A 15,234-nucleotide genomic window follows, 5' to 3' on the forward strand; every position below is an offset into this window, starting at 1 on the left:
CTTTTCTTTATGCTGCCGAGGTGTTGGCTGTAGCCTGTGCACTTCATAAATGGTTCGGTGGCAGCAGTGATGAATTGGAGGTTGAGTCCTTGATAGCAGAAAGCTTTGTGCCCCCAGAGATTAATCGCAGGAGGAATGCACCTCATCAAACATCCATCTTCCAAACTTCCGTCCTAAGCAAAACGCCAGCTCCCACGATCAGGCTTTATGAGGCTACATGACAGGATCATGTACCACGGCTGCATTGAACCCACGCTCACGTTAACGGCAGGTCGATACACTCTAATGTCCGTATACGGTACTTACATTTATAGTCTCTGACACGAAGAAGTGTCCACATGAGCACACGCACTCACTCATACACACAAACACACATTGCTCCTCACCTCTCTCCTGTTTCTCCTCCTCTTGTTAGAACCATCCCCCCATAATCACCGTAAGTAACCAAATAAAGATGGATTCAGCTTAGATCGCTCGGAGTGGTGCAGTGGGAAATCAAGACACTTCTACTTTTTAATCTGAGAACACGGCTGTGTGTGTGTGTGTGTGTGTGTGTGAATGTAATGATATGTGAATCATTCGAGCTCCTTTGATAAGTTTAAATTAAGGACTGCATTAGTTGAGATGAATTTAAATGACAGCTTAGGGGGAAAGCAGGGCTCGTACCTTCTCCCTCATCATGATGAGTTGAGATTGTAATAGACACTCAAACTGCACCAGAAGAGACTGTATCGCTGTGTAAATGGAGCCTGGATCAAATCCAGCCTCCTTGAGACTTCACTCCGTGGAGGTGGATAGGTGTTTACTATCAGGAGGGGGCTGTAGGGCGCTAACTTCCAGAAGACTAATTCAATCATGGCTTATTGGCATGACTGTTGACAGCAGAACAATGTTGCCAGTATAGGAGATGATGGGAAATCTGTTATCTCCTTTTCTTTCTCCCTGTCCATTAGGTGCTTCTCTGTCTGTCTGTCTATGAGTGATTTTCTGCCTGCGTTTCCCGTCTGCCCTCCTGGATTCTCTTTTTTTTTTTATCTCTCTGTGAAGGCTTTTGTGTATCCGTCTCGCTGTATGATTGTCTGTCGGCTCATCCCTTTCTGCTTCCATCTTCCCTTCTGCGCTCCTGAGCCAAGAAAAATTGTGGTAGTAAGCAGCCGTAATAAGCTTGGCTGTCTGGTTGTGAAACAGTTACACTCATTTGTCTCTTAGTCTGTGAAAGGAAAACAAGCTCAAATGATTGGATATGCTCCACCATCTATTACAGTCAGGTTGGAGAGAATTAAAAGGAAAAAGCTAAAGGTAGAATATACAGTCTCACACTGTATGTTACATATGTGCACACATCAATACTGCCCTACAAAGGCAGAGAGAAGTAACTACAGACATACTGGAGTATATAAAAAAGAAATGGTTTGGCTGGCCGACTGTGTAACGCATACTGAGCTTCTAATGCCTTTGTTTTATACCTTTTTTTCTATTAAATGACAATCTCAAAGAAGATTTGCCCCAACACTCAGGGGTTAAATTGGACTGGAGCTTGCCGGAGCTGAGCTGTGCAAAGCAAGACATCAAACATCCACTCAGGGCAGGAGGAGTTAAACTAAAACAAGCAGCTGATCGGTTCTCGACAGTCTGCCGCGACCTGAGGGTCATTTGTGAGGATATGACAAACAGGAATAAGTTGATGGATGCCATCTATCAAGTATTACTCGTATCTTACCTGTGCATGATGGTAACCTCACTGAGCTGCTGCAGCTCGCAGGTATGTGTGTCCACAAGCTGCTACTACCATACAACCTTTACCTCAGATAATGGCCATCAATAACAAAAATCATACATGAACTGAATTACCCACATGTGAGTTCATTATATCATATAATAGGCTCATCACAATGGAATTAGTAAATTTTAGTGCGCCCAACTTAACTGTGAACCCAACAGCTGAGGTGGAGTTATTGTGTTTTAGCTCCATCTTTTATCTACTGCAAATAAAAATGCTATTTTCAAAACTAGATTTTCTAAAGTCTGAGCTGATACATGTCTGAGCTTAATTCTGTCCAAACAGTTTGGCAGAATATTCTGCAGTCTTTCTTATTCTCTTTTATCTCTCTCTTATTCCTTTTCTGTCTCCTCATCTTGTCCCTAACATTTGCCTGCATCTCTGTGTAATGAATCGGCCCTGATAGTGATCTGTGGAGGCGCAGTGTGTGAAATGATATGACTGGATGAGCGGCCACTAGAGAAAACCTGTTTCAACCTCCTGGACTGTACAAGGCTGCATTAAAATAGTGCCACTTGTCTCCTCTTCACACTTGTCTTTCACCCTGCATATTTTGTCTTTTTTTTTCTCTTTTAGATTCTGCAATTGTCAACGGTGTGTTCTGGTCTGAGGCCTTGAATAAAGTGTTCGTGGATAACTTTGAGAGAGACCCATCGCTCATATGGCAGTACTTTGGCAGTGCTAAAGGATTTTTCAGGCAATACCCAGGTGAGTGGATGGGTAGTAGGTGTGTGTGTGTGTGTGTGTGTGTGTGTGTGTGTGTGTGATGGCCCATTGTTATTATCCTAAAGCTACTCCAAAGTTTAACATTTGGTTTATTCAATGCCTCAAACTTTCTGTCTACTTAATAAATGGTCCCAATAAAAACCGCTGACTTCTGTGAATACATGGGAAAAGTTTCAAGAAAAAAATGTTGCTGTTGAATTCTTCAGTGCTTTGAGCAAATTACCTCTATTTTTACTGGGCCACCAGCATAAATCTCAAATCTCTATCTGCCTGGCTAGATACCACTAAAACTAAAAGTAAGAAAACGTGTATTTTTGGGACGTGGTGGAGGGAGCCATAAAAACAGCTGTTTTAGAAACAATCAGTTGTGACAGAAGAAGCAGTGCATTTTAGCAGAAAGCCTTTGAGGCTCAAGAATGAAACTTCCTGGCCACCTTTTTGTACAGGTTCTACAATGATGCCGTTTTGTTTTTCCTTCTGTGCAAATCATGCAACTTCAGCACTGTTGCAAATTGATCGTCTTTGACTTGTGTGATGCTCTTCAAGGAATCAAGTGGAAGCCAGACGAACACGGGGTCATCGCTTTCGACTGCCGTAACCGGAAGTGGTACATCCAGGCTGCCACCTCCCCGAAAGACGTGGTGATCCTGGTGGATGTTAGCGGCAGCATGAAAGGCCTCAGGCTGACCATTGCCAGACAGACGGTCTCCTCCATCCTGGACACTCTTGGAGATGATGATTTTTTCAACATCATCGCTGTGAGTCCACACAGATGTGCACACACACAGCTGTCAGGGAGGGGGGTACATAAACTACTCAAACTCTATGTTTCTGTAGAGTCAGAAATGCACAAACACAAACAAACACACACACACATGAACACAGGCCCACATCCTCTCCCCCTCAGATCAGAGCCAACACTGGAACGAATCAGCTTTCTCTTCTGTCACGCTCACAACCAATTAGCAGTCGACTGAATGAAGATTTGAATTGCAAAAGAGACAGTTATGATTGGATCCCGCCTCAGGCACCCAAACCATTGTTATCGCATCTCAGTGTGATGAAACTCCATTCGTGTGCATGTGTGTGTGTGTGCGAGCGGCCATGCACTCGCACGTGTGTGTGTCTGATGCTATTTTACATCAAAAACTTAGCGAGTCACTTTGCCAGCCTCCGTTCTCTTCCTCCGGAGAACAAAGTCTTCATTATCACTTGATATCATAATCATGTTATTTTGAAAATTGTTCTTTTGAAAAATGGCGGAAAAAGAGGATTTAGACAATCAGGCGGAAACATACTGTTTTCCCCAAACCCTTGAAAGGGTTGTCACTTTAACTCATAATCCATTTGCTCTCCTGTCTTTTAATTTGTGCTACTTTTGCTATGTTACCTTGGAGGACTGTTGTAGGGGGGGTTGGGGATTTTGTGTCTGCAGTGTCAGTGTTTCATGCTGCAGTACATACACACACACACAACACGCTCAATCACTCACAAAGACAGAGAGATGACAGACAGATGTATATGTACCTACACAGATTAGGGGAGAATTGTGGCTTTGGTAGAACACACTCTCATTCTCGTTCATTGGCTTTGAAGTCTGAATTATACTTTTGCATTGAATGGTGAGTACTATCACAGAACAGCAGCCTCTGAGCACATTGTGAACTGTGTGCAAAGTGTGCACATGCGTGTGTGCTTTGCATCAAGATGAGTGAAGTTTTTGAATTTGTATCACCTTGAGTTGAATATTTCTATATATAGCACACAGCACATTTAAAGCCATTACTGTCATTGCTTTAATGATTCCACCTTTACCTTTCCAGTACAATGAGGAACTTCATTACGTGGAACCGTGTCTGAACGGAACTCTGGTCCAGGCAGACGTCCCCAACAAAGACGTGAGTCTTTCTTTCCTTGTCTCCCATCACGTCCGCATGTGCAGTCATTTAAAATTCATTGATTGACTGAAGCCTCGGCCGGGCTCAGGGTGACCTCGAGAAAAAAAAGAAAGTCAGAATGACATGCTTAGCTTAAAATTTATTTTCATCTAGTAACATCATTAATCTATACAGTTATGTTTTGTACCAAAGCACCAACAATTCAAAAACTGAAATATCTAAAACCAAAATATACACGTGAGCATAACATAAAAAAATAGTATATAATATATTGTCTATAACAGGGCTCCAGACTTTTTTCATCACCATTGTGGAACTGTCAATAAAATGTATAAACTATTTCAATAAAAAAATTGTTGGCTTTGTTATTAGCATCTGTAGTTGTAAGTGGGTACAAGCATATAAATAGGATATAAATGATTACGGTTATTTGGCTTTGTAAAAATACAATGGTTTTCGATGAACAAATCCAGTAATAAAAGATTTAAGCTACCTCAACCTCAGGATTTGTAGGGCAACTCGGATTTGATGCAGCTAATGGTGTTTAACCAGCGAGAACCTTATGTGGGTAATGTCGGTGCCAGGTTTTGAGAAAGAAGAAGACAGAATGAAGTGATAAAAAGTGATAGCTCTTGTTCTGCTGCATCAGTTTTTATTACTTTCTTAATGCTGAATTAGTGGAGCGGCATCAATATTTCCATGTTAAATGGTTTTGGAAAATGTTGCGTCTGCGTTTGACTGTATTTATTTGTACGTATGCTAATTGCACTTCAGGATGTTTTCATCAAGACGGCAAATGTGATATATAGCCTGATTGCCTTCTTTGCGTGTGAGTCTCTGCTCCTCTCTGGTGTCTACACTACAGGCTCCATCTCCAGGTGCCCATTAAATATTCCATCACTTGCAAATTCTTTAAAATTCCATCTAGAAATGGAATTGCTAACCTCCATTAGGCCAGGTCAAATCTTCGGGATGCAGCTGTGTACTCTCTAATGCATGGACCACGTCCCGTGTGCCATGTGCAGAACACGCTGGAATGTGCACCTGTTGGTGTTTAAGTTAGTTTCTGTTTATTTGGAAAAAGAGCGTTGACCTCGGTGTAGACTTATGCATATGGATTAGCATTATGTGTTTAATTCCAGATGGTAGTTTAATGTAGCGCGAGTCAGCCAGCTCAGAGGGGAAGGCAGTCTGCACTTGTAGATAAGGCTAATGTCTTTTACTTGAGCTGGGGGCAGGAAGTGACTGTCACACTGGAGACTTAAACTCACTGATCTGTCTTTGCGGAATCTGTTATTTCACACCCAAACTTCAACTGGGTCATAAATACCTGTTGTCAAGCTTCCAAGGGATACACATTCATCAGGCTTTATCACCGCAAGTAGCTATTTGTCTAATTACACTTGTCAACTGCAGGGAAGTGGAATCCATCCTGTCTAATTATCGCTCCCTTATGCAGCAGTTCCAGCGAAATATTTAGAGCCTTTTGCTTCTTTTCGCATTGAAACTCTGCATCAGAGATTTACCTGATTGGACACAACAGAACCATGTGAGTTTTAGTGACGTAGGTTCCACTATGGACAGTTTTATCGGATTCTGTTTCAGAAAATCAGTGCATGAGGTATAAGTAATGGATTTGCAGGTAAAATGATATCAACAGTGTCTTGGTTAGAACCCAGATAGCATACAGATGTGGGCCACTTCTGGCAATGATGCAGCCCTTCTGGACTTCATGTGGCCTTAACAAAATGGATGTGAAATAGCAAACGTGGCTCAGGTAAATGAATGTGGGCCTTTTTTGGCAAACATGCGGCGCTCGCAGCCAGATGTAATCTGGATGTGAACCTTAAGTGGCCTGGTTGGTAAGAGGTGTATATGGCCCAAATAGCACAAAACAAAATATGGGCCACTTTTGGAAACTTTGGTTGACTTGTGTCGTTGCTATGGTTTACTTTTGGCCAAGACTTGGCAAACAGGAGCAGACCGCTGAAGTGCCATCATTCAATGTGGTATGTGGGCCCGATGATGTGTTCGGTGTTTGCCAAATCTGGGCCAAAACAATTTTGCTATGTGGGAACACGCTGAGTATGGTCAAAATCTTTTAGACATTGAGGTAAAACCACTGGTGGGTCATAAATCCCCCTTGTTTTCTTGGTCTTAACCTCGACATCTTTACTGCAAATTTCTAAATTTGACATCACATTTGATCAAGCACAACTTGTTGATCCATTTTCGCAACAGGTTTACTCACACCCCCACACACTGTTCACTTTTGCCCAGCAAATCCAATTGTTCTCTTCCATGCATAAGCCTCCTTGATGACATAAATAACTTGCCATTTAAAACCAAAACCTTCAGGCATCAGCAAGCCGCAATTTAAGATATTTTTTGTTCATTCATTATCCTGCCCCTGTGGCCAGGCCTCATTAAACTGCACGCTGTGATCGTTTTTGAGTATAAAAGGTGTCTGCAGCATTGAAGGGTTTGATGTCCAATGTACCGTGGATGTCTGAGCCTCGTCGTGCAGCACATGAGGTTGAGCACTTTCAGTATTGCATGCACACACGGACACGCACACTTTTTCTGAATCTGCCACTTCAGTAAACTGCTGCTACAGGGATTGAGCATAGCCTGCATGCTGTGCTGAGACAAATCTCTTCGATCTTTATTCACGTACTTACAGACACACTAACACACATTCACACACCTACACACACACACGCACACACGCACACACACACACACACGCACACGCACACACACACACACACACACACACACACACACACACACACACACACACACACACACACACACAGTGGGTAAAGTTTTTCCTTGCTCCAGGGTACAGCCTTTTGTGGGAACCGATTAACCCTTTTTAACCACATCAAAGTAAAGGTTCTTTTTACCATATGGGGGTGTTGTTGGGAACGCTGGAGGTTGTTTTTGTGCACATATTTATTTGTGTGTTGCTGCCGCCTATGCCTGCATGCGTGTGTGTGTGCGTTCTGAGTGCATGTTTTGCACCCAAGTGTGCAAGCCCTGACATGGCCTTATGCTGCTCAAGCCTCCTACTGTGTGTTGAGAGACTTTCCTCCTCCCCTCAGTAAGAAGCAGAAGACTGGAGGAGATAAATGTAGAGGGAGCCAAAAGGAAAGGAAGAGAAAGATAAGAGAGTGATGAGAGGATGACGGTGTAGGTGGGGCCCAGCTCTAAATTATTCCTGGATCTTAAAAAAGTGAACGTCAGAGTCATATCCTTTATATAACGCCTCATTTGTCACCAGTAGTATAGCAGCGTATGCGAGAGGGATGTTCAGAGGAGGGAATGTTTTTTACAGGTAGATGGATAGAAGAAATTATTAGAATTCCACCAACTGGATCTGAATAGCTATAAATAGATTGAATTGTATAATACACTGTGTGTGTGTGTGTGTGTGTGTGTGTGTGTGTGTGTGTGTGTGTGTGTGTGTGTGTGTGTGTGTGTGTGTGTGTGTGTGTGTGTGTCCTCTAGACTAATAATAGCACTAATAATGAGACATACTCATGAGACCCGTTAGGTTGCTGACAACATTGAGCTCATCATTAAATATTGTACACTCCACTTTGAACACAAGTGCACGTAGATGCGTACACACGCAGGCACACACACACATATGCATACATACTGTAGAGGAAATGGTTGACAGCTGGAAGGATACGGGGGGAAATCTGATCAGTTTTTGGTACAGGATGTGACATTTCACTCTCAGATAATGTGACAGTTTGCTGCAGAAACTGGCTCAGTGCTGTGTTAAAGAGGATGTCGGTTCACATGCAAATTATTCTGTATAGATATTATTTTGGGTGTTATAAGAGAACAAAATCAATATCTTTGCATTTTCATCCTTTAACTGTGGCTATACGGTCGCCATAACAATCAATAATGACTTCTCTTGGTGTCACCCTCTCTCTCTTTTTTTAATTTTTTTTAAATCGCTCGTCTCTTCTCTCGTCACTGTTGTCATAACGACCTCTCCCCAAACTTTACTCTTCCAGCACTTCCGGGAGCACCTGGACAAGCTGTTCGCTCAAGGCATTGGTATGTTGGACATAGCTCTGACTGAGGCCTTCAATCTTCTGAGTGACGTAAGTAACACACTCATGCATTATCACCCACACACACACACACACACACACACACACACACACACACACACACACACACACACACACACACACACACAGAAAGCAAACGGTTTCATGTACAAAATTAATGAGTGCACCGTAATTAATGGATAAATGAACAGAATCATGCAAAAACCAAGTAAACAAGACACTTGACGACTCAGGTTACTGGTTTGATGTCTCATTATGAACAAGCAACTAATCAAACACTCACATGCACACACATTGACCATCCCTTTCTAAAGCCTCATATTTCAATAATAAGTATCGAGCAAAGGTACATGGTAATTACACATTTCTCCATTGTGCCTAATGACTCCTCTCTTTAATCTTAGAGGGGTGATACACTCTCTTAGTGTGAGCGAGTGTAGTTTGTGTGTACAGGAGAAAGAATATGATTTGTATTCCACTAGCTTGCTGATCGCTTCCATGACGTGAATTTATGTCGTGTAAAGGAACATGACGAGCTGAAATAAGAAGGAACTAGATTAGCCGTTTGGTAAGGGATTGAAAAAAGTAGACTTTCAACTTCTGTGAATTTCTGTTTGGATGAAAGAGAAGCTTTGGTTTGTTTTGTTTACCTGCGCTAACGTCTCCTCTCCACCTCTGTCTCCAGTTCAACGAGACTGGCCGGGGCAGTGAGTGCAGCCAAGCCATTATGTTGGTGACAGATGGGGCAGTGGACACGTATGATGCCATCTTTGCCAAATATAACTGGCCAGACAGGAAGGTAATGTATTAAACACACACACACACACACACACACACACACACACACACACACACACACACACACACACACACACACACACACACACACACACACACTGCACTTATTCTGCAATTGTGTTCCAGGGCAGTTGTATAGTGAGGTCAGCTGAGCTCTATTTCCTCTCATAACTTGTTCACAATTTCACTGAACTAAGACCGTGTATTGCAATGAAGAGAGAACACTGGAGCGCAGTGGACTAATGCATTACTGTGGCTGTGGATCAATGACTCTATTGGGAATGAGCTGTCAGGAGAAGGAGAATCAGGACAGTATTTTAAAAGGGAACCAAGAATCAGTTGAAATCTATTTTAAATAAATCAATCAACAGAAATAGTGAGAAGGATCATGTTTTAAGGAGTTAAGGCGAGGGGCGTTGTGATACCCTGCTACTGACGATAATCATATCATATAAATAAATATATATACATTTAATTATTAATATTGGTTTAAAGATAGACACATGTACTTATATCATGTGAATCAATCAATTTATCTCTATAATTAATACTTCTGCTCTATGTGATGAGCAAAACTCATCTCTACGTCTGTCTCTTTCTTGTTGACTGTCAATTCACTTGGAGTTTGAACTGGGAGTCACATTCACAACCCTGGAAAACGAAGGTCAAGCAGAAACTGATATGTTCTGTCAGTCTACGATCTCTGCTATGATCACTCTGAGCACCTTTGATCAATGAGATCATTTACTATCTGCATGACCCTAGTAGGTATAGCAGATACTTTTGTATATTTAGTAGTATTTTAAACATTTACCAAAAGTATTTAAACAAAAACTCTGAAAAGTGAAAGTATCGTTATTGTGAATTATTTTGGGCACGATAATCATTTAGTAAAAAAATCTGATCTTGTCACAGCCATTTATTTGGGCTTTTATTACAATTTATATATATCAATGTAAGTGTAGTACATCAGATATTGGTAGAAATGGACAGTTCCTAGATACTGAACATCTTGCAAGCATGATCACCATAACAAAAAGCATCTGTGTTGTGCATATGAAAACACAGTTTGCTGTTCTGTTGTCATATTTCAAAACATGCTTTTGACAAGCAGAAGGTATTAAGTGAGCCCAGATTGGGGTCCTTTCTAAAACATGAGTTAAGTATGGCCCTGTCTCTGAGGTCGGAGCTGTCTCTCTGCTGTCCTGCAAGGTAATTGTGGTGCTCCACTGACAGGCCATGAAATGAAATGGGAGGAGAGTGGGAGAGAGGAGATGGAGGGCAAGAAAAAAGCTTATTCTTAGGTCATTTTCCTTCGTAAAAGGGAAAAGAAAGGCTGCAGGGTCTTCGTCCTTAAAAGGCTGAGGATAGAAATACTAAAGGCAGTTATACGGTCACATCCTGAGCTTATATACGTGCATCAAGTGCAAGCTTCCATTGCCTCACATATTTTCCAATTCCCATATTGAGTCTGTTTGAACACATGTTTATGTACATTAATATAATGCATTGATATTTACGGAATGCCCGTACATAGATGGATTTTTTTGAGTTTGTCAAGCCATGATGCCTTGGAAAATATTACACTGATGAGCCACAACAGTAAAACCAGTTACCTTTTTTACTCAGATATTCTTCCCACCCACACACACACACACACTCACTCATGCGCACACACATGCTTTTGCCTCAAGGCTGTACAGCAGTGAGCAGAGAGGGGACAAGGCTGCTAGATACTTCCATATAAAAGAAGCCCCGCTGATAATAGAAGTCTTCAGTCTTTGTCACTCTCTCTCTCTCTCTCTCTCTCTCTCTCTCTCTCTCTCTCTCTCTCTCTCTCTCTCTCTCTCTCTCCGCCGCTGGGGTTTAATGGTTTCTTTCTAACCAGCTTTATAGCTTCCCCAGTCTATAGCGTCACACTGAGCGTATGAGCATGCGTAGGAAAACCTGAATGCAAATAAGTTTCTGAATATCAGTGTGCGGATCATGTTTATTCCAAAAAGCTACAGAGATAATGAGATCGTAAAGGAAGCGATGCCATGAAAAACTGCTGAAAAGTCTAAAACACTGTAAAACTTCAAATACTTTCTATAATGAGTTTTTCTTTCATGATACACCAGTGATTACTTTTAGAGATATACTGTCACACATTACAGATAACAGAATTTTGTAGATAATGACTCAGACGTTATTTTGCATTTGTCTTTTTGTAGCGTGACCTCAAAAGCTAAAATACAAATAACAAACTGAATACGAAGAGTTTAAATGTCGTACTCCCCAAAGCCCTGACTTTGCTCTGTGAAGTTTAGTGCATTTACAGGCTTGCGTAGAAATCTGATGTCCCAGATAAGTCATAAATACATACTTCCCTTCTAGTTTGCTTTCAGGTGCCCACACACGTGTATGCAGCCACACACAAAGCATAAACACACATAAACGTGGACATATTTGTACACCCACACTTACAAATGCAACTACAAAAAAGACACATTCTCAGCCAGCTGTGCTTGAATGATGCCTTGTGATGCTGTTCCCAGTTTATTTATCAACGTGTACAATTTGTGTTTTGTGATTGGAACAGTCATATTTGTTTTTGTTTCTGTGTTTAACTAAAATACAGTTTTGTTCTTCTTTCACCTCAGGCCATTGCAAACACTTGTCAGTAAAGATAAAATATATGAAGAAGCTGAAGTTGAATTTTGGCAGAACAGAACCAATGCATACAGCCTGAAAACTATTTTAAAGCTCCATATAAAAATGGAGATTGGAGGGGACCGGTCTGTAGTGGCACCAAATTCCTTTAGCCACCTGAAAGTGCAGACACCTGAGCTAATTCACCACTGATCTGCTGAACGACAGACAGAAACGTGTCAATCCATAACAAAACCATCAACCTGTAGCAAAACCTAGATATAGTGTTCAAAGATAGAACTGATTCCTGTATTAATTCTACTGTACCACCAGGTAAAGGAAAAACTGTATGTGCATGCAAAACAAGCTAGACCATGGGGTCTAAAGGGGTATTTGATGAAATAGTATCAGAGTAAAAACATCATCAGAATCTTTCCAGAGACTCTTAAAGTTGGGTTTGTACTAATTAAGAAGTGTTGGGTCACCAGATAAAAGTTGTGGTGGAACAAAAGCAGATATCACGATAAGGAATTTAATTAGAGGCAAATGATAGATGAAAAAGATAAGTCAGTAAAGGAGAAATAAAATTAGCCGCTGACTTAAGAAAGTGTGCAGCTTAAGGTTATCTGGATTTGCGGTGGAAGTCCAAACAATCCAAATGATTGAAACTGAAAGGCTTACAAACAGGTGATGATAGAAAATATGTTTTGTACAAAGTCGTCACTTTGAATTAAAGCAGCTTTTGTTTTGCTCAAACCAAACTGTGCACTTTAAATGGATGAGACAATTAGAGATAAGCCAAACACTATAGCATTAATTCTATGTGGGGTTTTCCAATTTAGGAATCAGCCTTATTTTCTACAAATCAAAACAACTAATATCAGGAAACACCTCCCACAAAATATTTAATATAACCCTATATAATGCAGAATCTAGCCTAGATGCGTTTACACAGAAGAACTGCATGAACTGTTACATGTAAAAGTGTAAATAAATACATATATTCACATATGGATACTTATAGAACATGAGGGCAGAGCATGTGCGTCAGCCTGAAACTTGTCGGTGCATCTGTGCGTTCATAGGCACGTACAGATGTGTATACTTGCATGTCTATGCATTTCTATTCTTGCCTGCGTGTGTATTTTTATTCCTGCCTATATAAAATTTGTGCAGTCAAGTAGGTTGAAGATCGCATGCAGTAGCCAGAGCCCCTGCCTTCTCCATTTTACTTTACTCAGCCGTAAACCTCGTCCATATTTCATAACCAGCCTGCCATATTTTGACCCAGTCTTGGTTACCAGTGAAGTAAAACACACACAAGCACAACAAGACGTCCCCACTGTGACACCTCTGAACCAGAGCGCCACACGGGGCGGTTACGATGATGTCGTCTCTGTTGTGTTTTCCTGTCACTCCGGCAGAGCCTGTCCAAATGCCCGAGGTCTGTGTGAATAGAAGGTGATTATAGATGATTAGAGCGGCTCAAAAATGACAGTCTGACAATTGCACTTATTCACAGTGAGACTCATTACAGCTGACAATAGACCAACAATATCCATACTAGAAAATGAGATGCTAGAATTGGCTGTGTGTGGTTCATATCTTTGTTTGCTAAAGCTCTTATAATCACTACTGAATTTATAAGGTGTTGACCTTTGACACCTGTCACTAACTAATGAAATAAGTATGATTTGAATGGAAGTGTTGCTCAAAAGGGAACTGCCGCATGGACTTAAAGTGTATTATTGTGATTTTCAGATCCTTCTCTTGAGTGAAGTCAGCCTAAAACAGATAAAGACATAAACATACCCACATCTAGACATGAGTGTGCATACACATACATTCATGCACACGCACACACACACACACACACACACACACACACACACACACACACACACACACACACACATGCTGTCAGGGTGATGGGAGGCAGTGAAAAATGCAGGCATGGGTGCTATGGCAGCTGTGCCCCCAGAGGCTTGCATCTGCTCCAATCTGGCAACCTGCTCTCCACGCACACACACACACACACACACACACACCCACACACACACACACACACACACACCCACACACACACACACACACACACACACACACACACACACACACACACACACACACCTGCCCCTACACCTGCTGTTAGAGCCTAACTGAGCACTGCCATGGAAAAATGGGTTTGGCAGCAGAGAGCTTGGAAGATTGAGTTTTGCCTTTTTCAACTCAAAATCCGAGTTTATTATCTGTATTCATTATAGTTGCAGATTCTTGATACACTTATCTTATTTAAAAAGCTGAATCAGTTAATCCTTAATTGTTTAGTTTCTTGAGTTAAAATGACCGATTTGACTCATTTAAACTTTATATGAAATCTAAAAGACAAATTGGAAAACTTGTATTCATCTGTAATTGACTCTATTCAACACAGAGAATGGGCCGGCTTATCGGCGGCAGATAAAGAGCGAGCCTTTAGGCTGGCAGTGTGATCTTCTCTATGGTGGTGTGGTGGGCCGTGTCAAAATGGGATTAAAATGACTGACGGAAGCTATCTGCTCTCTCTCCGCAGGTCCGCATATTCCCGTACCTGATTGGTCGAGAGTCAGCCTTCGCAGATAATCTGAAATGGATGGCGTGTGCTAACAAAGGTGGGATCTTACAGCACATGCTGTATTCTTTTTTTTCTCTCCTTATAATCTGTTTTTTGCAGAGTAAAGTTTTTGCATGTTGCTGTCAGCCAGATGCAAATGAATACATGAAGGAGCTCAGGATTTGTTTGGGGGTTTGTTGGCGTATGTTTGTGTGTGTGTGCGTGTGGTTGTGTTTGTCAGTGCTCATCAGTATTAGCATGTGCATGTGACAGCAGGCAGCTGGTCCCAGTTGCACAGACCAGATATGTCACATTACATCTTTCTCTCAGTCTTAAGTTCAAACCTCTTCTCAGCTGCGTTGTGTGTGGTCATGGTTGTCTCAGTGTGTAGAGCACTTTGCAGCAGGTTCTATATTTAGCTGGGAGGTGGGTGACAGAGACGGTCTGGATCCATTTCCTCAGGCTGCCATAGATAAGACAGGAGAGGCATAGGTCACACAAGGGATGTGTGTGTGTGTGTGTGTGTGTGTGTGTGTGTGTGTGTGTGTGTGTGTGTGTGTGTGTGTGTTAGGCAAGGACATCCATAGCTTTGGTTGGAAGTGATATCAGAGAACCCATCCAGTCGGTTGTGACGATGAGAAATGCACGTGGGTGTCTGTTGTGTGTTTGTCTGCTGAATGATGAATCAGGCTGTGACAGTGACGTCTTCTC

At 41.7% G+C, this 15,234-nt stretch overlaps 1 protein-coding gene across 1 annotated transcript in view; it reads left to right on the plus strand.

Annotated features, from left to right (window-relative positions):
• The window catches only part of cacna2d3a (calcium channel, voltage-dependent, alpha 2/delta subunit 3a), a 114,059-nt gene that overhangs the window by 50,197 nt on the left and 48,628 nt on the right, over positions 1 to 15,234 (plus strand). The window contains 6 exon segments of the mRNA XM_034590443.1: positions 2,357 to 2,488; positions 3,053 to 3,264; positions 4,330 to 4,404; positions 8,442 to 8,531; positions 9,187 to 9,300; positions 14,503 to 14,581. Of these exon segments, the coding sequence (XP_034446334.1) occupies positions 2,357 to 2,488; positions 3,053 to 3,264; positions 4,330 to 4,404; positions 8,442 to 8,531; positions 9,187 to 9,300; positions 14,503 to 14,581 (702 nt within the window).

Source organism: Hippoglossus hippoglossus, chromosome 7, assembly GCF_009819705.1.
Source record: "Hippoglossus hippoglossus isolate fHipHip1 chromosome 7, fHipHip1.pri, whole genome shotgun sequence".
Classification (NCBI taxonomy): Eukaryota; Metazoa; Chordata; class Actinopteri; order Pleuronectiformes; family Pleuronectidae; genus Hippoglossus; species Hippoglossus hippoglossus.